The sequence below is a fragment of the Mesocricetus auratus genome, unplaced genomic scaffold (assembly GCF_017639785.1).
Source record: "Mesocricetus auratus isolate SY011 unplaced genomic scaffold, BCM_Maur_2.0 Super-Scaffold_100007, whole genome shotgun sequence".
In the NCBI taxonomy this organism is placed as follows: domain Eukaryota; kingdom Metazoa; phylum Chordata; class Mammalia; order Rodentia; family Cricetidae; genus Mesocricetus; species Mesocricetus auratus.
In genome coordinates, this window is record NW_024429191.1 from 46,144,179 (window position 1) to 46,171,459 (window position 27,281).

The following is a 27,281-nucleotide window of genomic DNA, read 5'->3' on the forward strand; positions in this document are numbered from 1 at the left end:
ACCTCATTAGTGGAACAGAGCTGGTGTAAAACAAGAGCCTGGGGGCTCAGTCTCAGTCATGCAACCATAGCTATGGACAGAGATGCAAGGCTATTTGGACAGCAAAGCAAACACACATTAAAATAGGAAACAATGTTCAGGTGTCATTTGTAAGAGAAAATTTAAATATATACCGAGGCGTCTGCTGGAGAAGTTGCTGGCATATACAGACAAAAAATCCCCGGGTTTTAATATTTCCTCACATCCACTTCATAGAGGAAATAGTGTTTCACGGGCAACTTGATTTTTTTTCTTAATGAGAGAATGTGTGTGTGTGGTTGGCAACAGTTTGGAGATAGGTCTCAAGTGGGAAGGGGATGATTGGACAGTGAGTCAGAGGTGACTGCGGGAAACAAAGGCAGCTGTCTATCTTTGGCTGTTCTCCATCAACCATATTTTAAAATTAAGCTTTGAAGCATCCTTCACAAGACACAATGAATTGGAAAAAAATCCTGTCATCTTGGGAAGAAGCAGCAGTGTTTTAGTGACAGTTGGTAGGCAATAGAAAGTTTCCTCCGCCGTGTAATATTGCAATTGTGCGGGCAGCTGAAGAGCCTTCACACACAGCACTCAGTGAAACACAAGAGCTCTGGGCAACAAAGTCCAGGGATTCCAGAACTCAGCAGTCTTTAAAACAACACCTTACATTATTCCAAGGGCGGATCGTTTTCCTATCACCAACAAGTCAAATTATTTATAGGAGATTGGTTCATATACTTAACCCAATGTGAGAGGAAATATTGCTAATTATATCCAAACATCTTTAATATGAGGAGAATTAGGCTTGGAGACCTTCATTGCCAAAAACACGTTTTGCCAAATATGTTTTAAGAAAGAGGAGGAGGGTTACGTGTTTTCCATATTTGATCCTATAAAAGCACCCTTGGAATGAGAATGACTTGTCTTTCCTCATAAAGCTTCAAGGTAAGAAGAGTGTGTGAGGACAGGGCTCTGTGTGGCTGGGAAGGGATGCCTGGCTGCTGGTGTGCATACCACACATCCTGGCTCCTGCTGCCCCTGGCAGGCCTTCTAGTGAAGCACCAGTTTAGTCTGTAGCAATTGTAATTAGATGTTGTGGTCTTCCCAGTCATTTCCTGGTTTCCTCAGATAGGAACTGTGCTCCGATTGGGAGTCACTAGCATTTAATCAGAAGGTATTTGCTTTTTTTAAATTACAGTTCTGACCCACCGTTGAGGTTGCATCACTCCAGGTAAGGTCTCTCTCTCTCTCTCTCTCTCTCTCTCTCTCTCTCTCTCTCTCTCTCTCTCTCTCTCTCTCTCTCTCTCTCTCTCTCTCTCTTCCGTTCTGAGTGCAAGCATCTTCTTTCTTCTTTAGCATTTGGAAAGTATCTGTTGGGGTTAAAAAACAAAACGCATTTCAACATCATGGCTGACCATGTTTCTCTTGAAAAACTCCAAGGGGGGCTTGGGATCTAGGTCTCACTAACCCAGATGCTTTTCAGTATATGTGATGCTGTCTCAGTCTTGGGAGCTTTGTGCATGAGGTTTTCCTATATCTTGTTTTGTAGTTTGTCTTTAAGTGATTACAGCATGCAATGCAATATAGTTTGCTCATTTAAAAAGAAAAAAAACATGAGCATCCTATGCTGCAGCTTTTAGCACTAAATTAATAGGAACTGTGGGATGGTGTCTAGATGGATAGACACCTTTACATTACCAAAATTCAAATCTGCACATTGCCTCATAATATAGCAAGGAAACATTTAAATGGTGAGAAAGTGGTTTCAGCAAGACAAAGCACTTTAACACCAGTTATTGCAGTTTGAATGGAGAAATGGGAAAAAGTTTATCCAATGGAACTTTCCCGGGAAAAGTATCTTTTAAAATTACAATTCAGGTTATATATGAAGACTATAGGAAAAATTTTGGGGGAAACACTTAAAAGAATATGAATAAAAGATCAAGAAAACATAACAAAGTTTGTCAACATTCTGATACAGGGAAAGGATTAATGACCTGCAATAAAATGTTGTTTTAACAAAACAACAACAAACCAAGTTCTTCATATTTCTGCTTTCTCTTCTAGTGTGTAATCTTTGTAATTGCTGAGTCTAGAAGGGAAATAAAACCCAAAACTCCCCATACGCAAGGGAGTTCCTAGAACCTCAGCCACACATCCTGGTTAGTCTTTTACCAAGGCAGCCAGCTCAGAGCCCTTCTCAACATTCAGCATGTGTTCTCAGAGGTGTGAAGGAGGCCCGAAAAAGGGGGACTCCCTGCTGCAAGGTGCTGAAATTCCAGTGGGAAAGAAAAAAGTACCAGGAGCCAGAGACTGTTTTAGCTTCTTCTTCACTTTGTGTTTTGTACGAGCCTAGGGTAGGGTAGGCAGCTTCTAAAGGTTAATATACATAACAAATGAGGCTCAGGCAGCTGCCTTGACATCTCTCACAGTAGGCGAACCACAAACAACTACTTCCAAAGGCATGATGAAGTACTTGTCAGCACTGGCAAGGAACAGGGATGCTGACATTTCAACTATGCCACAGCCAGGGAGGTGGTTAGATCTGGTGCAATGCATTCACCCAACTGTCAGAAAATGAAAAAAAAAATGCATGTGATTCTCATAGCCCAGTTTTTAAATTTCTATCTTTTCCCCCTCTGCCAGGCAGGCTCTCCCACTGGGCTGCCACCAATAGCCCGCAGCCATGAGTTCTGACGCCGAGATGGCCGTTTTCGGGGAGGCTGCTCCTTTCCTCCGAAAGTCTGAAAAGGAGCGAATCGAGGCTCAGAACAAGCCTTTTGATGCCAAGTCATCCGTGTTTGTGGTGGATGCAAAGGAGTCTTTTGTGAAAGCAACGGTGCAGAGCAGGGAAGGGGGGAAGGTGACAGCCAAGACCGAAGGTGGAGCTGTGAGTAAACCATCTGGAGCTGGTGGCACTATATCACTGGGCTCGTTTGATTGACACTTAATTTCTAACCTGAAATCTCTTGTTTATGGACAGACTGTAACAGTAAAAGATGATCAAGTCTTTCCCATGAACCCTCCCAAGTACGACAAGATCGAGGACATGGCCATGATGACTCATCTGCACGAGCCCGCTGTGCTGTACAACCTCAAAGAGCGTTATGCAGCCTGGATGATCTATGTGAGTTCTTTCTCATGGTCTTTTGCTCCAGAGAGTAATTAAAAATGTTTTTTTAAGTAGTAGATAATGAATGTCCCATTCAATAATTATGTCCCCCCTTTTTATGCAGACTTACTCGGGCCTGTTCTGCGTCACTGTCAACCCCTATAAGTGGCTGCCAGTATACAATGCAGAGGTGGTGGCAGCCTACAGAGGCAAAAAGCGCCAGGAGGCCCCGCCCCACATCTTCTCCATCTCTGACAATGCCTACCAGTTCATGCTGACAGGTGAGTGACTCAAATGGTTTCCATATGAATTGTTCTATCACCTATCATCCAACAGTGCTAGAGTACAAAAATACCTTTAGAAAGAATCAATTGGCCGGGCGTTGATGGCGCACGCCTTTAATCCCAGCACTCGGGAGGCAGACACAGGCAGATCTCTGAGAGTTCGAGGCCAGCCTCGTCTACATAGTGAGTTCCAGGACAGCCTCCAAAACAATACAGAGAAACCCTGTCTTGAAAAACCAAAAAAAAAAAAAAAAAAAAAAGAAAAAGAAAGAATCAATTGTTCATAATGTTCTAATGTTCATAAAAGGTGTTCTCAAGAGCCGAGAGTGGTAGACACTATCAGGCCAGAAGCTAAACTCTGTAGCTTCTGACTTCCTCCACTGTCTCTGCAGAGCTTGCAGCTTCTTCATGCCACTGGATGCTTTATAGTCTCCTTAATCGGAAAAGTGTGCTTTACTTTGTGTGTTTGAATTATCAGAAAAAGATAACTGAGGGACACATTGATTGAATAGAAGTACAAATCATGTCATCAAGTCACTCACTGCCTCAGTTTCTTGTGCTGGATACTTTTGGAAGTGCTATCATTTTTAAAGTCATCAGAGTGCTGTCTTGGTGCTGGTTTTTTCTTAGTAAAGATGGTGTTTGGGGTCCCTAGAAGTTTTATAACTAGAAGCTTTCATCCCACAAAGGATTTCTCTTGGAGAATCACTTTGAAATGTCTACATGATAATTTTTTAACAGTTCGAGAAAGGTCAATAATAGGGTTGTAGTCTGGACCCACAGGATAAGAAAATTTCTTCGAGAGGTTAATTGGCCCATTTAGAAATGTAACCTTAACCTTGGCTTAAGCATCACCATTCTAACTTGTAAAACCAGAGTGCATTATGTATTTCTAGTAGTAGCTATTTATCAGTGGGAAGAGTGGCCCTGAAATCTATCTGACTACCCATTATATGAAACCACTAAGATGCCCCTCCTGTGGTGATAGAATTATAACAGCATTTTATGGTTTTCTTTCTTGACTTGCAAGACCAGATAATAAATCCCATCTATAACTTTATAATAATACAGTACAAAAAAATAACTTCCATGAAAAATGTGACACTTAGAGACTCAAGAAAGATTTATGTGACTAACATATGTGCTGACTACACACTGTTTTTCTTCCAGATCGGGAGAATCAGTCTATTTTGATCACGTATGTATTTCTATTCTGAAACTTTCTGGTGTTTTACTCTCACTGGGAAAATGAGAAACCCAAAGAGAAAATTAGCTAATGCTAAAAGACTTGACACAATCAGTGAGGAACTGGGCGCTGTTTCAGATTCATTGTAGAAAGTAGATTGAGTCCAGATGTAAAATAACAGTGCTGAAATTTACCTTGATGATCAGTGTAGCCTTAAGAGTGTCATGTGGCATTCCTAGAAATAGGGAATGTAAAATTCCCTCTTGGAGCTTGGTCAGAGCTCAATCCAGTGCCGGGAGTAACACACAGCCTAATGAAGATAAAGCTTTTGGGGGTTAGCACCAGTCGTGTTATCTGAGGCCTGCCTAAGGAACTTCCAACCCCTGTGAGATCTAACTGCAGCCTTATCTCTAGCTAGTCTAAGGCAGCCAAGGTATACACACATCACTCGGGGCTTCTTACTCATCCTTCCATTCACTACACAGCTGTTGAACGGCTGCTTGGTGGACTCTTCAAGAACAGGTTTCAGCATCTCAAAAAGAACCTGGAACATTTTAAGCATCCAAACTATGTAAATGAATGAGTAAAGGAATGAATAATAAATGAATTTCCCTACTTGTCAGTGCAAGCTAAGGGAAACAATATGAGTTATTTGTGGGGTGAAATAACTTAACCTAGACAAGTATGACAGATATAAAAACAGATGCATGAAAGAGCAAATACTTTTGGCAGACATAGTGTCATCGGCCACAAAAGCTTAATTTTCCACATATTGGTCTTTATTGGACAGTGGAGAATCCGGGGCCGGGAAGACTGTGAACACGAAGCGTGTCATCCAGTACTTTGCGACAATTGCAGTTACTGGGGAGAAGAAAAAGGAGGAGGCTACTTCTGGCAAAATGCAGGTGGGTCTGATTGTCACAGTCAGAGTCTAGGCTCTGTTGGGTGCTCACAGGCAAGAAAGTCCCGAGCCTGAGATGTGAGGACTGATCTTTCCCTTGTAGGGGACCCTGGAAGATCAAATCATCAGTGCCAACCCCCTGCTAGAGGCCTTTGGCAACGCCAAGACCGTGAGGAATGACAACTCCTCTCGCTTTGTGAGTCTCTTAGTCTTCTCTGACTTCATATGAAACCATATTGGAAGCACTGCATTAACTCCCCTCTTGTACATCAGACTTTGGAGCTAAGAGCATCTTTTTCCCTTCGAAGGGTAAATTCATCAGGATCCACTTCGGTACCACAGGGAAGCTGGCTTCTGCTGATATTGAAACATGTGAGTAACTGGACCTTCTAACCAGAATCCAAGAATAACAAATGAGGGTTTGGAGGAACACTCTGCAGCTCCTGCTCAGCATGAAGCCCAGAAAACACCTCTGCTGCCAAACAGGCTTGCAGCAAGTGCCAGCCTTAGGCAAAGCCCACAGTATGCTTTTACCCACCCAGGCATGAGCTAATGATTCTGTAGGAACTGCCAGACATTCTTGGACTTGTTTGAAATATCCTGGCTCAGAACACTTTCAAAATATTCAAAGAACAAACTAACACAGGGGTGTTTGAATTGCCTGTGGGTTTAATGTATGTGACTCTTCCATTTCTGAGCCTTGGTAACTATTTCCCTCAGCAGCTCTTCTATTAGAATGCCAGGAGACTTCTGGAAGCAGCAGTTTCAGGGCTAGATTATAATCCAAATGTCAAGGTTCTTCTCTATGAGAAGCGAGCATTCCTTTAGGCACGTACATTTCACCTTCATTCTAGAGGTGGTAAGAGGGAACTCAGCATTTGTAGAGATGCAGCATGTGGCACCTCATGGTCATTGAGCTACGATCATGAGGGGTCATAAGACCTAGCTGATGACCTCAAGTTCAAGAACCGCTCTAAGACACTTGATAACCTCCTTCCCCCATTTGATGTTCATTCTCCATTACAGATCTTCTGGAGAAGTCTAGAGTCACTTTCCAGCTAAAAGCTGAAAGAAGCTATCACATTTTTTATCAGATCATGTCTAACAAGAAGCCAGATCTAATTGGTAAGAGCCTTAAATTTGCAAATGGAAGTTAGTGTTTTTATTAACATTTTTTTAATACTAAACATATACCCTGAATCCTATGCACCCAGAAATGCTCCTGATCACCACCAACCCATATGACTACGCCTTTGTCAGCCAGGGGGAGATCACAGTGCCCAGCATTGATGACCAAGAAGAGTTGATAGCCACAGATGTAAGTCACATATTATGTATGAGCATGACAGCAGTAGCTTAGTTAGGGTAAACTATACATTCTAAGTAGTGTCTTCTGTCCTTAAATTTATCCTCTCTTGGCTCCTCATAGAGTGCCATTGATATTCTGGGCTTCACTTCTGATGAAAGAGTCTCCATCTATAAGCTCACTGGAGCTGTGATGCATTATGGGAACATGAAGTTCAAGCAGAAACAGCGTGAGGAGCAAGCTGAGCCAGATGGCACCGAAGGTACTAAACCCAAACAGTCAAAGCCAAACTAAACTCTCTATATGGGTTTACAGAGAAAATAGGGTCCGAACTAATGTCTCCTTTGTAACAGACTTCTAGTGGGCACACACAAATTTGTCCCTACATTGAGTTCACAAAGCAATCTACTCAACACTCTGCCACTATGTGTTATGGGGCCCAGAGAAGCTAATGTTGGGATCTTGAATTCTGTATCTGCAGTTGCTGACAAGGCTGCCTATCTCCAGAATCTGAACTCTGCTGACCTGCTCAAAGCACTGTGTTACCCCAGGGTCAAGGTCGGTAATGAGTACGTCACCAAAGGCCAGACTGTGCAGCAGGTAAATGCATGCCTTCTGTGAAGCACATGCACCCGAGACCTGCTTGACATCTTTAACGATGCCAACGAGAACTACTCTGTCTCTAAAGGTGTACAATGCAGTGGGTGCCCTGGCCAAAGCCGTCTATGAGAAGATGTTCCTGTGGATGGTCACCCGCATCAACCAGCAGCTGGACACCAAGCAGCCCAGGCAGTACTTCATCGGGGTCTTGGATATCGCTGGCTTTGAGATCTTTGATGTGAGTTGGCAAAAACTTTGTAGTAGCAGAAAAGTTTGCAAGTCTTGTTCCTGTAGTCACTCAGAGAATGCCTATGAAAAATAACTGCATTATAAACCGATTCATGCAAGAGGCCTGAAAATCTGGGAAAGGGTGTGAACTTTCGATTTAACTGCAGCTTCTGTCATTTCCTCACTGTATGATAGTGGGAATGGCATGTGTCTGGCCATTGTATAGTTTCAATGAGGACCTATCAATTTTTGTAACACCTTGTTGTGGATTTGTTTTTGTCAGTTGTAAGATTGCTGCACTTACAGCCCTTAGTATAACCCCCAATTCACAATCAGCAATCAGAAAATGATAGAGAAGATGATTAATCAACAATAGGATTACAATGGTGCCGGGAAAGATGATAACAAATGAACACAGACTTTGAGATTCCTGTCCGCTTATTTAGGGAGATGAAGTACGTTTTGACACTAAGATAACTTATGCAATGACCAGGTACAGTGGATAGAAACAGCAGCTGAATAAACTCAAGTATGTCTGCCTGAGGAAGAGTGCTATACAATCTTGTCAGTAAAAGTGACTGGCTACCTACCAGTTGTATTACTTGTCTCATTCTGAACTCATGTTTGAGAACTTTTTTTCTATGAGCATATTGATACCTAGATGAAATTTGAGTAAGGGGATTTGCTACAAGTGGGACAAAACCCACCATCCTAAGAGATAAGTTAGCCTGCCCAGCTGAGGAGAGCCCAGAAAGGCTTCTAGAAATCGAATGCTGATTTGCTTCTCTACTTATTTAGTTCAACAGCCTGGAGCAGCTGTGCATCAACTTCACCAACGAGAAACTGCAACAGTTTTTCAACCACCACATGTTCGTGCTGGAGCAGGAGGAGTACAAGAAGGAGGGCATCGAGTGGGAGTTCATCGACTTCGGGATGGACCTGGCCGCCTGCATCGAGCTCATTGAGAAGGTTAGTCTTCCCTTTTCGGATCACAGTTGTATGGTGTGAAAACGGAAAAACAATCAAACCTTGGCATATGTGATGGCAAAAGATTGCTACCTATAAACAAAATGAGGGAAGTATGCAGGTAAAATGAGAAAAAAATGTTTTCTTTAAAAAAATGCTCATTCTCAGACAATTTTACAGACACACATAATATGTATTGTATATATTTTGGTTATTTCCAACCCACATTACCATTTTGCACCCCCTCTGCTCCCATCCGCCACACACCAACTCTGGACTCCTCCTCAACAGGTCTCTTTTCCTCCTATTTCTTTCTTTCGTTTTTTTTTTCTTTTTTTGATCCACTGATCATAGAGGGGGAGATTTCTTGATTTCTTACCACACCAAGGGCAACTTATGAGTGACACTGACTACTTATAGTTCCTCAGGGAAGGGTGGGGCCTATGATACCTGCCATCCAAGGTTAACAGTACCCATCTCGTGCAGGTGTTGGGCAGGTAACCACAGCTACTGAGTTCATGAGCATAGTGATCAGCTATGTCTCATCCAGAAGGCAATGTTTTGCAGCACCCATTCCCCCATCTTCCAGCTCCTCCATTCTTTCTGTCCACCCTCTTTGAGACAGAGTATGTTCTACAGAGTTCACAATTCTATGCCTACCCAGAGTTTACAGTCAAAGTCTTAACGTTGAAAGCTAACCTTCCATATAAAAATTTAGCAATTAGAATATTTTTATTTACTTCTCTGATATTTTTAGATTCACTGCTATTGACCTCTGAAATACAAATTTCTAGTGCTGTAGACAGAGGTGGCCAAACTCCAGCTGGGCCAAACTCACCCCAAGCACTTAACACAGTGTCCCCTGCTCTCACCCCCACAAGTACTTTACAGCAATTGTTGACTAAGCCATGGAGTCTGCACTGTTAGCAAGTGACTCTAGTGCAGCTAGTTACGAAGCCACACTTTGAGAAGTTATTCTCTAAGACTTTTGGGGTAAAGATGCAAACTCCAGAAAAGCAAAGCCCTTGTCTATTTTTGTCATAGCTAAGAGTATCATCAGGCCAGCGACTTCTGACCAAACAAATGAGTTTTCGTTAGCTCTGTGGAACTGAAGACTGAATTTAGCCATTCATGTCATCTGTGACAGATTTCATGTGGCCTTTGTTTCTTACTTATTCTTCTAGCCGATGGGCATCTTCTCCATCCTGGAAGAGGAGTGCATGTTCCCCAAGGCGACAGACACCTCCTTCAAGAACAAGCTATATGAACAACATCTTGGAAAGTCCAACAACTTCCAGAAGCCCAAGCCTGCGAAGGGCAAGGCGGAAGCCCACTTCTCGCTGGTGCACTATGCTGGCACTGTGGACTACAACATCGCCGGCTGGCTGGACAAGAACAAGGACCCCCTGAATGAGACCGTGGTGGGGCTGTACCAGAAGTCTTCAATGAAAACTCTGGCTTACCTCTTCTCTGGGGCAGCAGCAGCGGCTGAAGCAGGTGATTGTCAACCTGCAATCTTTATTTAATGTGGAAATTCTAAGCAGAGAAGCCTGGCTTCTGACTGACCACTTGTGCCTTCCTTGCCCCCTCAGAGTCTGGTGGCGGTGGTGGCAAGAAAGGTGCTAAGAAGAAGGGGTCTTCTTTCCAGACCGTGTCAGCTCTCTTCAGGGTACAGACTACATTTTCTCTCTAAATGGGCTTAGGATGTTAGATTTTATGTTGCTGAATGTAGGGAGTAGGGGAGTGGATATTGTTTCAAAAGCTCTGGAACTGGATGTGACGTAGGTGGGGTGGGGTGGGGTGGGTCAGCTGACAGTGGTATATATGAATTTTAGGGAGGGTCAGAATTGCTATGAAGAAATACCTCAATAAATAAGACAAGGGTCAGGAGTGAATTACAGAAGCATCAGATGGAAAAACCAAATTTGGGAAGCTGGCAATGAGGCCATTTGGCATTTAAAAATCTCCAATTAGAGAACTATATATATCATGAGTTTTCTTGAACTTCTGGGAGCTTTCAAGTAATTTAGGTTTCTAAGTATATATTAGGAGAGGCCTCAAATGAGTAGATTTGAAAGTGGAGGACAGGTGAACAGTGGCAGGAATTGGAGAGTGAGTCAGAAGAAGAAACCAGGTATGATATTAAAAAAGAAGTCTTCAAGGAAAATTTACTTTTTTCTTGGCAACCTCAACATCTTGAAAAATGGACTTTATTGTTATCTTGAAAGACTCTCTCTGAAAGGCAGTAAACTTTTGATACTTGGTACTATGACTGTTAGTTTTTGTCAATTCCAAGGAGACATTAAATGGACACTTTCTAGGGAGCAAGTGGGATGACACAGCTGTGTGATGGAATAAGCAAAGAGCTTGTGACAGTAAAGTAAGAAATGGAAGGTTTGGAGGCAACACTGGATCAGGAGCAAAACCAGACCAGATATCTCAGTACATGTTCCATGTAGGAACATAGCATCTTTGTATGTTTACAGTGCCATGATAAATATATAACATATGCCAGGAAATTCATCAGCAGTGAGCAGCCACCTCAACAGCTAACAGGGGAACATGCTTCTGGTGTACAAAATATAAATCAGGAGGATATGTCAAAGAACTTAGAGATCACAGACATGACTGGGAAATTCAAACCTTGATACAATTCAGTAGAATTGAACCAAAGTGGTGACCCATGGTCATTATATCTGTAAATACACGTGTTTGAAACAACACATATTAAACAAGACATTCTATGACTCTATAGGAGAATCTGAATAAGCTAATGACCAATCTGAGGAGCACCCACCCCCACTTTGTGCGGTGCATCATCCCCAATGAGACTAAGACTCCTGGTAAGACACTTCTGGTATCTACTCAGACAAGTCCCTGTGTGTTTGCTTTAGAGCCTAGACCATCAAACACATGTGTGTTTTTTCAGGTGCCATGGAGCACGAACTGGTCCTGCACCAGCTGAGGTGTAATGGTGTGCTGGAAGGCATCCGCATCTGCCGGAAGGGATTCCCCAGCAGGATCCTCTATGCAGACTTCAAGCAGAGGTTGGATATTTTTCCTTTTAACAAATAGGAAAGTAACATATTCAGGTGACTTGTGGACACACTGTGATGTCTGTTGACTACACAAAGACTAGATAAAGGGTAATATGCTTTCTTTTTTCCTGTTAGACTACCCAACAGCAATGGCATTTCTAAGGTAGGGAGATTTGTTTGGTAACAACAGCTATGTAATTTATTTGGTTGGTTTAAACAGATACAAGGTGTTAAATGCAAGTGCCATCCCTGAGGGACAGTTCATCGACAGCAAGAAGGCTTCTGAGAAGCTCCTTGGCTCCATCGACATTGATCACACTCAGTACAAGTTTGGTCACACCAAGGTCTTCTTCAAAGCTGGTCTTCTGGGGCTCCTAGAGGAGATGAGAGATGACAAGTTGGCCCAGCTGATTACCCGAACCCAGGCCATGTGCAGAGGGTTCTTGGCAAGAGTGGAGTACCAGAAGATGGTGGAGAGAAGGTATGAATAAGAACAACACATTTTGTTCATTGTTCTAGTCCCTATCTTCCTGATTCTCATTAGAAGCCAACTTTGAACATTTCTGGTCCTATCACAGAGAGTCCATCTTCTGCATCCAGTACAACGTCCGCGCCTTCATGAACGTCAAGCACTGGCCCTGGATGAAGCTGTACTTCAAGATCAAGCCCCTGCTGAAGAGCGCAGAGACCGAGAAGGAGATGGCCAACATGAAGGAGGAGTTTGAAAAAACTAAAGAAAACCTTGCAAAGGCTGAGGCCAAAAGGAAAGAACTGGAAGAAAAGATGGTAGCTCTGATGCAAGAGAAAAATGATCTGCAGCTCCAAGTTCAGTCTGTGAGTCTCAAAGGCCACTCTAACGCTAAAGTCTCTGCTCAGTGATGACCAAGAAAAAGCCCAGAATTCCTCAAAATGAAATGACTGGCTACTGAGCTTTTAAATTGACAACCCTTTTGAGTGTTCTGTAACATTAGACACACATTACTGTAAATCAGTGCAGTAGGATTCTCAGTTGCCCAGAAGGAAAAGAAAACATTTCCCCCTTTCTTGTAATTGCTTTTCCTGACAGACTGAGGATGGGAAACGGGAGTATTTGCTTTCCCACAATTCTACCTATTGACAAATACCAAAAGGACAATATTATTAGTAAATAGGGAGAAGACCTTGTAGTAATGTATCAATCTCAAACTAATATTCCGAAATTTTAACCTATAGTCTTCTAAAAACTTTTCATGCAATTTTCTTTTAGAAAGTTTAGACTACCTGAAAGAATTGGAACATGCAAGGCTTTCTATAGATGGTATTCATTTTTATGCACATTATGAGCTATTGGGTTGACAGTCTTATTCTGATGATCCAATAAATATCCCAAGACTTGGAGAATAATATGTGATTAGGGGCTACCATTTAATCTATTTTTGTTTCCCCCAGACTCCTGTTACAATCAAGCACAGAAACATGAAAAGTTTACTTTTTAGTTTTCTGAATTCAGAAGAGGAAACAATCAGTCCCACTAGGTCTATGTATTCTAGATATACAACAAAATGAATTGTAATTTGTATAGGCTGAGGTTTTCCAAAATGAGGAGAATAAGGAGATTATTGAAGAGGGTGCTTAAGTTTGATCCAACTTTTAAATATATGTATATATATGTATGTATGTATGTATGTATATGCATGACTTTATAGTAGCAGCATTCTATTTATTACCCACTTAGTAACTATTTCATGAGTTCCAGAGATTAGAGACATCCATTCTGTCACAGAGTTTGTATTTCAAATCCTATTTCCTTTTCTGAGAAACAAGGTTAATACTTCTTCAAGTACCACTTGACCCTATGACCCAGTCTCCTTGGTTCTTCCATCCATTTTTAAAAATTCAAGCTACATTGTCATTGGAGGACACACTTTCCTTTTACACCATTTTTGATGTCCACTGTCCTCTTAACAAGATCTTGATACTCAGTTCTTTATTTTAATGTCTTCTTTTGTATAATAAACCTTAATAAAAATAAACATTAAACAAAGAAAGCCAATTTGAAACTATATGTTGATGACTTAGACATATTTTATAGCAAAACAATGGTATTATAGTTTCACAGGGGCCAGGAACCATGTGTTACATTTCTTTGTTAATATTCAAGCTCATACTCAGTGCTTTGTCAATTTTGCTCAGTGGTAAAAAACTAATTAAAAGAAACCTGATGCCTTCTAACATAATTTGCTGGCTTTCAAAATATTAATAAAATCTAAAAGGTCCAGGGAACTAAAACCTAAAAATATCTACTATCTCTCCACAGGAAGCAGACGCCTTGGCTGATGCAGAGGAAAGATGTGACCAGCTGATCAAAACCAAAATCCAGCTGGAGGCCAAAATCAAGGAGGTGACAGAGAGAGCTGAGGATGAGGAGGAGATCAATGCTGAGCTGACTGCCAAGAAGAGGAAGCTGGAGGATGAGTGCTCGGAGCTGAAGAAAGACATTGACGACCTTGAGCTGACACTGGCCAAGGTTGAGAAGGAGAAGCATGCCACAGAGAACAAGGTATGAGAGTGTACACGGAAAGTTTATGACTCTTTTAAATTATGAAGTAAAACATAAGAGCAAATCTATTAAAACATAACATGTAATGCAAAGCATGTTTGCTTCCTAAGGTGAAAAATCTCACAGAGGAGATGGCAGGCCTGGACGAAACCATCGCCAAGCTGACCAAGGAGAAGAAGGCCCTCCAAGAGGCCCACCAGCAGACCCTGGATGACCTTCAGGCAGAGGAGGACAAAGTCAACACCCTGACCAAGGCCAAAATCAAGCTTGAACAGCAAGTGGATGATGTGAGTCTAATACCATAGAAACATTTTTTTTTTTGGTTTTCACGAGACAGGGTTTCTCTGTATTGTTTTAGAGGCTGTCGGTCCAGTCCAGCCTCGAACTCACAGAGATCCTCCTGCCTCTGCCTCCCGAGTGCTGGGATTAAAGGCATGCACCACCACCGCCCGGCACCATAGAAACATTTAAAAAATTTTTATAATTAAGCAAGCTTGAGCTTGTGTCTTCATGACACACTGAGCATTAACAAAGCTCTTAACCCACACAAGAACTTTAGAACAAAATTGCTGGTATGAAGACCAAGATGTACACATAAGATAATAAAGACAAGTGTCTGTGAATAACAGATGATTTGAGTGGAAAGAATTAAAGGCAATGAGAGTTTGTTCACCAAGACATCAATGAACAGAACAGTCTTTAGCTGAATGAGAAACAATGGTGGCTTCAAGAGCACAAGGGAGAAGGCACATATCTAGGCAGAAAATACAGCAACATGTCAATACGCCTTATGCTCAGAGGGGCAAGAAAACATTGGATAAGGGTATTACCATAAGCTGGCTGTGTATACTGATCTGATATCTAACAGGGAACCTGTTGGAAATGTATAAGTACAGGGCACATTAGCCAAGGTCACGTTGTGGAAACACTCCTGTGCTACCCATCCTGTGTGGAAAATACTGCTCACAATAGAGTCAGTGGGAGATATAGGAGCCACGACGTCATGGCACACTTTAGTACATTTCACAGTTTAAACACAGACTCTTTAGTCTAAGCAAACAGTACAAAGACAGTACAGATGAGGAAGATCTTCCTAACTCACAAAACTGCCAGAGACCATCTGATGCGCTATGAATTAATGTCATCAATTTTAACCTGTGACAAACATTGCGCTATTCTAGGGACTATGTTCATGAATTGTTAACTTTTAGCTTGAAGGCTCTCTGGAACAAGAAAAGAAAATCCGGATGGATCTTGAAAGGGCAAAGAGGAAGCTAGAGGGAGACCTGAAATTGGCCCAAGAATCCACAATGGATGTAGAAAACGACAAACAGCAGCTTGATGAAAAGCTTAAAAAGTAAGCAATGAAGATACATGTCTGGGGAGGGGTGGAGATAACTACTAACAGCTCTGTGACTGATACAAGGGATTTCCGTATAGGAAAGAGTTTGAGATGAGCAATCTGCAGAGCAAGATTGAAGATGAACAGGCCCTTGGCATGCAGCTGCAGAAGAAGATCAAGGAGTTGCAAGTAAGTAAATGGCTCCCACTCTAAGTCATCAAGAAATAAATGACTGACCCAAGAAGCTGACCCTGTACTTTCTGCCACCCCCAGGCCCGCATTGAGGAGCTGGAGGAGGAAATCGAGGCAGAGAGGGCCTCCAGGGCCAAAGCAGAGAAGCAGCGGTCAGACCTAGCCCGGGAACTGGAGGAGATCAGCGAGAGGCTGGAAGAAGCCGGTGGGGCCACTTCAGCCCAGATCGAGATGAACAAGAAGAGAGAGGCTGAGTTCCAGAAGATGCGCAGGGACCTGGAGGAGGCCACCCTGCAGCATGAAGCCACAGCAGCCACCCTGAGGAAGAAGCACGCAGACAGCGTGGCTGAGCTTGGGGAGCAGATCGACAACCTGCAGAGGGTCAAGCAGAAGCTGGAGAAGGAGAAGAGTGAGATGAAAATGGAGATCGATGATCTCGCCAGTAACATGGAAGTTATTTCCAAATCCAAGGTACAAACATGCTACATATGTCCAGGAGACTTCTGTAGGATAGGTGTGAAACTTGACCAATCGTTAGGAACTGAGAGAAGGAGGGAAATTGCATATCAGGACAAGGGAAATGGGGAATAAGCCTGGTGTGCTTATCCTAAGTGAGAATAGCCATACCCAAATGATAAAGTGAAATCTGAGCTCTTTCAGAAAACAAAAGAATACTATCCAGCTAGACAGTTTGAAGTTTTAAAATGTTTTACGTCAATTGTGAGGCTTTTCATTTTTCCTTTAGGTGCAAGCAAAATTTGCATCTCATAAACATGCAATGAGCTCAATCAGGCATCATTATCTTACACTGCAGCTAAGAAAGTCTAGAGAAGGCACTGGATTCACAGAACAACATAGTAGCAGCATGCTCAGACCATGTGTCTTGTTATCCTTCCCACGACACCCGAGGCTCATTATTACTGTCTGTAAAACAGTGTATTCTCAAACCAACAGTGATGTCTGGATCACTCAAACTTTCTTTTGGTGCAAAGACTTGCTTGAATGCCTTCCCCAACCCTTTGAATGCAGGGAAACCTTGAAAAGATGTGCCGCACCCTGGAAGACCAAGTGAGTGAGCTGAAAACCAAGGAGGAGGAACAGCAGCGGCTGATCAATGAATTGACGGCTCAGAGAGGTCGTCTGCAGACCGAGTCAGGTAGGCTGTTTCCCTGGAACCACAGACTTACCTTGTATTTTCAACTTGCTGAAAACTACTGAATTACTTGAGATCATATAATACTTTCCTTGGAGGCATCCCTAATGGGCTCAATGAGGATCAATGGCATGGCATAAGGTTGCTCTTTTACAGAAGATAGGTAATTCAGTATCTGGATATTAGGTAGATTGGTTGATACAGTCATTTTGCTTCTGGAAATCATATAGAATATTTGGCTGTAATCAAAAAGTTATCAAATATGGGTTGAACATTTAGGTACATACCTATAGTTGAAGCTCCTGGATAACTGAAGCAGAAGGATTCTAAGTTTAAGGTCAACCTGACATACACTGTGAGCTCAGCCAGACTAGGCTACATATCAAGACCTGATCTTAAAATAAACAGTTAATCAAATACAAAGTGAATTCCCATAGTAACTCTCCATTTTTCAAAAGTATTGTCACAAGCCAACTGTCATTAATTTTTCTCATTAGTCTGTATAGTGTTATCCCCAGTTTGAAGATGACATATCATGGAAATGATGGAGTACTTTGTCCAAAGCATGAATTACTGGGGATGAACACACTTTAGTAAGGAAATAGGAGCAAAAGTGAAGTTATCCTTGACCAGCTAGATCGGGAAATCTCTGTGTGAATACCGGCAGCTTACTGACTTGACCAACTTCCTACTGAAGTTTTGTCTCCCTCAATAAGATCTGACAAGATGGAAGTTGTTTCATGGATCACATGGGCCATCAAAGAAACAAACAGCCGACAGTGTCAGGGAACCACTCTTGCAGCATCATTCTGATGTTGCTCCTCTTGTACAGTTCCAGAGAGACTGTACTACTGTTATTAAGATGTTATTAAGATGGGCAGGACATTCAGTGTAAAATAAAAGATACTCTCAGGTTTGGATGTTCCCTGCAATTTCCCCTCCTCAGCACACGTCTTATTCCTACCAGTGTTATGATCTTAAAAAGTCAATGTTTCTTAATAATTTCAAAACAGGTAAGACTTGCAAGTAACCAGTTTTCACACTGAAAGGTTTCCCTCACCTTGTACTTTCTGAATATGTAGCTTAAAGAATGGAAGGCAAACTTAAATACCATTCAGTTTGGGAACTGTTCGTTTTTCAAAACCAACTTGTTCTGGGGACAGAAAGACATTTGCTTGTTTCCCAACATGAACATGCGTCCCAGAGTTTCTTCTGAGTGTCAGTTCTGTTTACAGGGTCACTTATTTGAAGATTCCCATTCCTCATCTCCCCTTACACACACACACACACACACACACACACACACACACACACACACACACACACACACACAGGCAACTTTATAACACCGTATCTCTTTAGTCAGAAAGCATCAGTTTGCTATACATCACATTTTTCAACTGCGATTGGATCATCTTACACATTTCCCAAAACCTTCTTGGTTGATTCATAAACAGAGAGTTTGGCTCAAAATTCCTTGTATTTTCATTTGACACAGATTTGCTCATCAACAGTGACATGGATGTTGAAGGTTTCATGGAACCTAAGCCCCTTTCTCTGCTCCAGTTTTTATTTTAGAGTTTTCCTGTCTAAAGTCTGGCTGAGTTCTCTGGACCTTGGTTTTTCTAGGTGAATATTCACGTCAGCTAGATGAAAAGGACTCGCTAGTGTCCCAGCTCTCCAGGGGCAAACAGGCGTTCACACAACAGATTGAGGAGCTGAAGAGGCAGCTTGAAGAAGAGATAAAGGTGACGTCAGATGGATTCTTGTTGTCATGGTTACTATTATTCCTGTAGTTGTTTGTGTTTTCCTGTGTAGTTTTACAGTGTGTGTCTGCATGTGTTTTCCTTTTTCCTGGTGGCTTCTAAAAGCTTGGAGAATAAATACCAGTTTAAACATAAACTCTTAAATCACTGAACTCTTACTTCTCAGGCCAAGAGTGCCCTAGCTCATGCTCTTCAGTCCTCCCGCCATGACTGTGACCTGCTGCGGGAACAGTATGAGGAGGAGCAGGAAGCCAAGGCTGAGCTGCAGAGGGCCATGTCCAAGGCCAACAGCGAGGTGGCCCAGTGGAGGACAAAATACGAGACGGATGCCATCCAGCGCACAGAGGAGCTGGAGGAGGCGAAGTATGTGCCTGGCTTGGTTAAAATGGCAATATATACCTATGACCATCAATCCAAACAGGAAACACAAATGCCTGTTTTTGTGTCCATGGGAAGGTAGTCCATGGGAAGAATGGCAAAAGGAGAAAAGATACAAGGCAAGAGGAAGCTGAACAGTAATTTTTCAAGGGGGGAACCTTTGACCTAATTCTGTCTACACTGGAGCAGACAGAACTATTATAGTAACTTATTCAGGTCATTATGTACTTAGGTGTGCTTCTCCTCTCTCTCAAGCACTAATGAAATAATTGGCCTAGGGGTATGGGTGCAAAGAGAAAAATAATCTGGATTGATAGTAGCTCTTACTTTTTACATGCAAAAATATGACACAGGTAGAAATTGAAATATGTGGTTAAGACCAAATATGGGTACAGAGATGCTGCAGTAAGAGAGAAAACACACTGTTTTATAGAGGAATAAACAGTCAATGCAATTCAGAAGGTAATGCTGAATTTTTGTGAGATAAACCTAGGTAGGAAAGGACCTTACTCAACAGTCAACTTGAGTCTCAGTCCGGCATCCATTCTGTGAATAATGAACAAACTATATACTGATGAAATTAATGTTTTGATAGATGCTTATAGGTGATTTTGATATAAACTCTCACACATACATTTATATTGACTGTGGGAAAGATTTTTAATTGTTGGATTAACAAAAAGCTGGCAAAAAAGGAATACAAGTATGCAGATCAAATTAAGGATGTTTCATTTGAATTCAACATAGTCAACCTTCGAGGACTTAATACATGTGCCAATTTGTGACAACACAAAGACTAGCAGGATGCAAACTCTACCCTCTGAGCATTAAAACTGAGTGGAGACACAGACATAACTGATAGTAATTCCAGGTAGATTCCAAGTTCTACACAGGAAGGAAGACATGTGGAGTCTTGGCTCAGGTTTCATAATGACGATGAAATTTGGCTGCTGTTAGCAGCTGGTGGTAGGAGAGCAACAGTGAGTTCCCGGAGAAGCTGCTGGACAAAACAAGCTTCACTGATTGAGGAAATCTGGCCGTGGAAATGCTCACTTGCAGCTGAAATAGACGTTTTACTGATAACCGTTTCCATCTATTATCCATTTTCACTCCTCAGGAAGAAGCTGGCTCAGCGTCTGCAGGATGCTGAGGAGCACGTGGAAGCCGTGAACGCCAAGTGTGCTTCCCTGGAGAAGACGAAGCAGAGGCTGCAGAATGAGGTGGAGGACCTCATGATTGATGTAGAGAGGACCAATGCGGCCTGTGCTGCCCTGGACAAGAAGCAGAGAAACTTCGACAAGGTCTGCTTCCAGATCTTTCTACAGTGTTTAATGAAATCAGATTTCCAAACCACCTGATCACTGTCTTCAGCTTGCCTGCCCTAGTCTTTTGGCAGGGATTGTGTGAGGGAATAATTCTGAGCTTTGTTAGCTCTTTCTTTCATAATTATTTTTCAATCCAGGGTCACTTGACTCAAACTCAGAGTTTCTAGAGCACATGGTTTCTACCTTCTACCCCATCAAACTTAATCTGCTGCATTTTTCTCTTCTCTTGCTATTCAGATCCTGGCAGAATGGAAACAGAAGTATGAGGAAACCCATGCCGAGCTGGAAGCCTCTCAGAAGGAGTCCCGCTCTCTCAGCACAGAGCTGTTTAAGATTAAGAACGCTTATGAGGAATCTTTAGACCATCTCGAAACCCTGAAACGGGAAAATAAGAATTTGCAACGTGAGTGCATTTCACATTTTCTTTAACAAGAGATTTGAAAGAATGCTTCCTGTCTCTATACACATTTCTATATTTTTTCCTTAACAGAGGAGATTTCTGATCTCACTGAACAGATTGCAGAAGGAGGGAAACGTATCCATGAACTGGAAAAAATTAAGAAGCAAATTGAGCAGGAAAAATCTGAGCTCCAGGCTGCTTTAGAGGAAGCAGAGGTAGACTTTCTATTGTACATTTTACAACAATTACAAGAGGAATTAGGCTCTACGGGGTGCAAGAAATGAAAAATTATTCTTTGTTCTCTCCACTGAGTATGAAGATAAAGAATGAAAATGAATACAAGCACCATAAGTACATATTAAGAACTGTAGTAGAAATTGAAAACAAACAAAGATGAATAAGATGAGGGTTCTCCCTTAAGGGAAGTCATCTGCTGGGGAGATAGAAGTCTATAAAAATAACAACTACACACATCAGATGTTTCCATAGCAATGGAGTAAGATGCATGTAAGGGTTATGATGGTAGCACACAGACAGGAACTAGTGAGGGAGGTTAGTTTAACTGACCCAGGACACTGCATACCTCCATTCCCCTGCTGATGTCCACTATTGCTGTCCTTAAGGCATCTCTGGAGCATGAAGAGGGAAAGATCCTGCGCATCCAGCTAGAGCTGAACCAAGTCAAGTCTGAGATCGACAGGAAGATTGCCGAGAAGGATGAGGAGATCGACCAGCTGAAGAGAAACCACATCAGAGTCGTGGAGTCCATGCAGAGCACGCTGGACGCAGAGATCAGGAGCAGGAACGACGCCATCAGGATCAAGAAGAAGATGGAGGGAGACCTCAATGAGATGGAAATCCAGCTGAACCACTCCAACCGCATGGCTGCTGAGGCCCTGAGAAACTACAGGAACACACAAGGCATCCTCAAGGCAGGTGGCACCAAGAGCTGGCCCTAGAAGTGGGGGTAACTGGGTCTGAGGACACGGGGTCTCATTGAGTGTTTATTGCACAGGACACCCAACTGCACCTGGATGATGCTCTCCGGGGCCAGGAGGACCTGAAGGAGCAACTGGCCATGGTTGAGCGCAGAGCCAACCTGCTGCAGGCTGAGATTGAGGAGCTGCGGGCCACGCTGGAGCAGACGGAGAGGAGCAGGAAGATTGCAGAGCAGGAGCTGCTGGATGCCAGTGAGCGTGTGCAGCTCCTCCACACCCAGGTGGGTATACAAGTATGAAGGGGGAATTCTTGCTCATATCTTAGCACTAGTCAGAGACTTATCCATATTGTGTTATGAAGAACTAGGTTTAATATGTTTGACTGGGAAGGAGTAACATTTCCATTTATGTGACCTACAATATCCAGAGTTGACTGTCTTTTACAAACATGTTGTTAACTCAGTTAATTTATGGAAACTTTGAGGGATGCTAGTCAATAATTACTTTATTTGGATATGAAATAATTATATTTTGTATTTGGATACCCCATGTTCTAACTCCATCCTTCAATACTTAATATTTCAATGTTTGGTATTTTAACCAGAACACCAGCCTCATCAACACCAAGAAGAAGCTGGAGACAGACATCTCCCAAATCCAGGGAGAGATGGAAGACATCGTCCAGGAAGCCCGCAATGCAGAAGAGAAGGCCAAGAAAGCCATCACTGATGTGAGCCGAGAGCAAGATGGAGGTGGCAAATCTGAATCCCTCTTGGTCTTTTCAGCCATTAAGCAACTCTGTTTTAATCACTCACCAGGCCGCCATGATGGCAGAGGAGCTGAAGAAGGAGCAGGACACCAGCGCCCACCTGGAGCGGATGAAGAAGAACCTGGAGCAGACGGTGAAGGACCTGCAGCACCGTCTAGACGAGGCTGAGCAGCTGGCACTGAAGGGCGGCAAGAAGCAGATCCAGAAACTGGAGGCCAGGGTGAGTTTCCTGACCAACGTGCATTCTGCTCCAGCATGCAACTTTCAATATCTAAGACTGCTAGACATTGTAGTGCATCCTGGGGTGAAGACAGATAACCCCTATTGCCTGACAGTGTAGGTTAAAGCACTTTGACTAAGACATCAGGAAGTACAGATAAAACAGTGGGCCCCTTAAAGAAGTAGAAATTCATTGACTGATTAGATGATAGGAAACATTTTTTAATATGTGCCTTTGGTGGCTGGAGAGATGGCTCAGTGGTCAAGAGCACTTGCTGCTCACTGACAGGGCCCAGGTTCAGCTTCCAGCACCCACATGATGACTACAACTGTCTGTAACTCCAATTCCAGGGCAGCTGATGCTCACTTCTGACCTCTGTAGTGTACATGCATGCAAACAGGCAAACACTCATATACAAAATAAAATAGCAAAGCTAAAAATATTTTTTTTAAATCCACCTTTTCGTGCAGGTCCGTGAACTTGAAGGAGAAGTTGAAAACGAACAGAAGCGCAATGTTGAGGCAATCAAGGGTCTGCGAAAACATGAGAGAAGAGTGAAGGAACTCACTTACCAAGTAAGGAAAGGGCAGGGCCTCTCTGGGTTCCTACCCCTCTCTTCCAGACACTAAAAACTGTGTGTACAGAAGAAAGCGAGGTGAAACTTTGAAGAAACTCACACTTTACAATCTTTCAGACTGAGGAGGACCGCAAGAACGTTCTCAGGCTCCAGGACCTGGTGGACAAACTGCAATCAAAGGTGAAAGCCTACAAGAGGCAAGCTGAGGAAGCGGTGAGTTTTGAACCCCTGAGACGACTGGGTAACCTCCAGGTCACAGATACCAGTAGGCCAAAGTAGTGGAAGGACTGAAAAGAAAAGATGAGAAAAACAAAGAAGGATCAAGGGGAAACGACCTAGCGAGGGTCTAAGAATGTGATGCAACTGGCCACTTCATGAGCCAGAGAAGAACGTCCCAGGGACAGTGAGGATGGGATTCTCAGCGGTAGAACGTTCACTTGACATTTCTGAGGCCCTGAGGTCAGTTGTTCTGAGACCCTGAGGTCAGTTGTAAGCATCAAACTCAACGGATCAAAACATAGTCCCCATAGTATTGCAGAGAGGAGTAGGAACAATGTAAGGAGTCTGGTCCAAGAAACAGAAAGATCGAGGAAGAGAACAGTGTACCAGGGCTGGAGAGCCAGGGGGAAGAAGCATGTATCTTAAGATAAATACAATCAGGTCACACGAGCAAGAGGGTGTTCCCATCCCAGCCAGAGGTGGTCTGCTTTATATGTTTAAAAGAGTGTCCTTGCTACAATGTAGAGAAAAGATTATTGGATAACCCAAATAAGTGTAGGAAGACATGTTGGGAAATTTTCAGGTGGGTCTGTGGCTTGCATTACAGCAGGAATGAAACAGAGAATTGATGAGATTCAGGACTTGTCCTGGAGAAGAGTAGGATTTATCAGTAGGCTGCCCTTGGAAATAAAAGGAAGCAAAGCAGAAATAATCAATCATCAAGTTGTGGTTTGAGTGACCAGGTGGGTGATGTAAGCATTATTGAAATGGAAAGGAAACATAAAGGGACCAAATGACCAGGGTGAGGAGGAAATAGGAACTCTAGTTACATTAATAGCAAGGCGTTGTTGTTTACACAATGAAGAGATCCAGTAGGTGACAACAGCTCTATGTTATTACATTTACCTTTCTCATCTAGGCGGAAGGAGTCAAGTGTCACTTGCTTCTCTGTGGATACATGTATCCACACATTGTACATGAGGTCCTCTGCTCTCATTGGTGGCTTTTGTTTACCCCCGACCTCTTAGCTATGAGAGGAAGGGAAAGGGGAGAGGCCAGCAAAGGAAGAAGAGAGAAGGCATATGCCCACATGTGCATCTCGTACCAACATCCTGGCAAACCACTCGGCTTTGCTTTACTCCAGCTCTTACTTTCTTCCAGGAGAGGGAAATGCACAGGCTTTTCTGAGTTACCCTATTTAAAGTGATTCTATGCGCCCTAAATGTTCTAAATCTGAATGTCACAGTTTGCGAGGCTTCTTAATGAGATGTTTAAAAAAGAATGATTACTGGAGACTAAATTAAAACTGGCCTTTCCAAATTCATCACTGTAGCTACAAGAATAATCAGAGACCACTCAGATTATTTTAGAGAATAATAAACATGCTTAATTTCTGAACTTTATTAAGTGGGGGATAATTTAAGACCCAAGTGGCAATAATTTATATTCAGTTTGGTGTCGTAGAAATTGCTTGTTTGAGTCTGGCCCATCCTCAGGTGCCTTAACAGCCATGACAACTAAGCCTGGGAACCTGGCACCGTTACAGCAGCTCCAGTTTTTCCAAAAGTTCAAAGACAGTGTTACCTGTGTTTATCAATGAGTTCAAGAATCATAAGGGGAGTTAATAGAAGAAAAAAATTTACACACTACTCTAGAGTTTTTTGAAAATTTATTGGAGTGAGTTGGTTTTAAGCAAAAAGACATCCAAGACACATGGACACAAGAGTCTAGAAATGTGAACCCTTTTTCTTGCAAATACATTCCCATTCACAGGAGGAACAGTCCAATGTCAACCTGGCCAAGTTCCGCAAGATCCAGCATGAGCTGGAGGAGGCCGAGGAGCGGGCTGACATTGCCGAGTCCCAGGTCAACAAGCTGCGGGTCAAGAGCCGGGAAGTTCACACCAAAGTTATAAGTGAAGAGTAATTCATCCAAATGCAGGAAAGTGACCAAAGAGATGAGCAAAATGTGAAGATCTTTGTCACTCTGTTTTGTATTTATGACTTTTGGAGATAAAAAATTTATCTGCCAAGAACTCGTGAGTCTGTCTGTTCCCTGTCTGCATGTCAGTTGATCTTTTTGGTACATGAAGAAGAGAAAAAGAGAGAGGAACATTTTGCTTACATTTAAGTCTAAGTGCTTAGTCACCAAGGTTGCATATGATAGAGGGCAGCCAGGCCAAGCCCTGTAGGTGCAGCACATGCCTGTGGGAAGAGGGTGAAACCTACAGGTGTGCCATGGCATGCATAAGGAGCCCTGTTTGGCCCATCAACTGGCTTCTCCTAAAGAGATCATTGGTCTCCTTCATGAAAGATGGAGTGAAAAGAAATTAAAATGGTAATTACATGCATGCAATCGAAGCAAAACTAAAAAATTGTCTTTACTGTCAAAAATATTTAAAAGGCAAATCTTTCACTATAATGACATGAATCAGACAAGGTTAGGATTCCTTGAAACAGGATCTCCATTTCACGGTCATCTTCATGTAGAGATGTGCAGCCTTTGTTATCTACAGATGCTTAGACACTTCTTTATTGCACCTGCTCCCACTTGACACTTATGGATGGCAAGGAGGAATTAAGAATGAATATTTCTCATTTTATTCCATCTTTGGGAACATCCATATCTTCGGCCTCCTCTGGTCTTTGATAGCACTAAGTCAATTAGCATATATATGTGGTATTTTTACATCAGTTACATATATACTGCATGACATTTCTCTGATGTTACTAATACACACACACACACTTCTTTAATGGAAAATAATTTTTATTAGTTTCTCCAGGAATGGTCTGGCACTATACAGAATATCTTAATGCTAGCATGGTTGAAAAAGCTGTACAAATTGAAATACGATACCTTCAGCTATAAATATTTTAATTGCCATACATCAGTTTAAAAATACACCTTAATGTATGTTGGATACTCTAGACTTTCTGGAACCTTAATATCACAAAATAGATATAGTATACGGTACAGATGTGGGACATCTAGTCAACACAGAGCACTTCACTCACCACGAACAGCACATTGTGTGAGATGCACACAGTGACTTAGAAATCCTAGCTTTTGAGGCCCAAAGTACCTCTGAAATTTATGTATTACAACAAATGAAAAAATCACAGTATATAACTGAAATTTTGGTTGACAATGTCAAATGCCTAACTATTTCAGATAAAAGAAATTTTTCCTATAGTGACAGTTGCTATTGTCATTATTGGAAACACCTTAACTCTACCTGTGCTAAGATGAGTGCAGGTCTTCTATTTAGGTCAATTTCAGCAGTTAGTAAATAAATAAAATAGTAATGTCTTTATCAGAAGTTTAACTAAGGTCTTTTGAGAACAAAATATAACCAGTTAAAAAAAGAACAATGCACAATTAAGCATTTTAACCCTGTTACCCAGTAGGTTAAATTGTGCAACACCTCTGGACCTCAGCTCCTAGATTCTCTCTAGGTTGATATGAATCTCAATTTGGAGCCAATGGGTAATAATGCTAAATCTTAAGCTAGGCTTTAAAATAATTTACAAAGCCGTTTTAACAGCCCTTACCATCCAATTCTCTGCCAAAAATTGATACTTCATGCCATACTCACATTGCCATGCCACCTATCTCTTAACTTGCTGGGAGGAAATGGGTAGATAAATGGACAGATGTTAGCAAAGAGGCAGGAAGGGAAACAAAGGACCTGGCTGTGCTGGAAAATATTGGCTGAACCTTCACTTAATCTTGACAGTGCTGGAAAATAGAAGATGTCTATATGTTGTTGACACTACCCCACCCATTAGCTTAAGTTAAAATCTGCACGTGCTCTCTCCCCT

The 27,281-nt window shown here is 42.3% G+C and overlaps 1 protein-coding gene across 2 annotated transcripts; it reads left to right on the forward strand.

The window, feature by feature from the left end:
• Nucleotides 1–944: 944 nt before the first annotated feature.
• Nucleotides 945–25,492, forward strand: Myh1 (myosin heavy chain 1). Of its 2 annotated transcripts, XM_040748893.1 has the most exons (39): nt 945–963; nt 1,217–1,249; nt 2,665–2,908; nt 3,002–3,145; nt 3,255–3,411; nt 4,585–4,612; nt 5,391–5,505; nt 5,605–5,697; nt 5,810–5,873; nt 6,528–6,626; nt 6,716–6,819; nt 6,931–7,069; nt 7,289–7,407; nt 7,496–7,645; nt 8,434–8,604; nt 9,786–10,098; nt 10,194–10,270; nt 11,357–11,444; nt 11,531–11,648; nt 11,860–12,120; nt 12,218–12,473; nt 13,936–14,178; nt 14,289–14,465; nt 15,390–15,535; nt 15,619–15,709; nt 15,794–16,183; nt 16,742–16,868; nt 18,495–18,613; nt 18,798–18,994; nt 20,127–20,310; nt 20,572–20,737; nt 20,825–20,949; nt 21,358–21,666; nt 21,750–21,953; nt 22,277–22,402; nt 22,491–22,661; nt 23,132–23,236; nt 23,356–23,451; nt 25,231–25,492. In XM_040748893.1, exons 3-39 carry the CDS (start codon nt 2,705–2,707, stop codon nt 25,381–25,383), a joined length of 5,829 nt encoding a protein of 1,942 aa, XP_040604827.1. In that variant the 5' UTR covers nt 945–963; nt 1,217–1,249; nt 2,665–2,704; the 3' UTR covers nt 25,384–25,492. The 2 variants fall into 2 exon arrangements, with proteins under 2 accessions (XP_040604827.1, XP_040604828.1); XM_040748894.1 differs by lacking the exon at nt 945–963 and having other exon boundaries at nt 1,234–1,249; nt 2,669–2,908.
• The last annotated feature ends 1,789 nt before the right edge of the window (nt 25,493–27,281 follow it).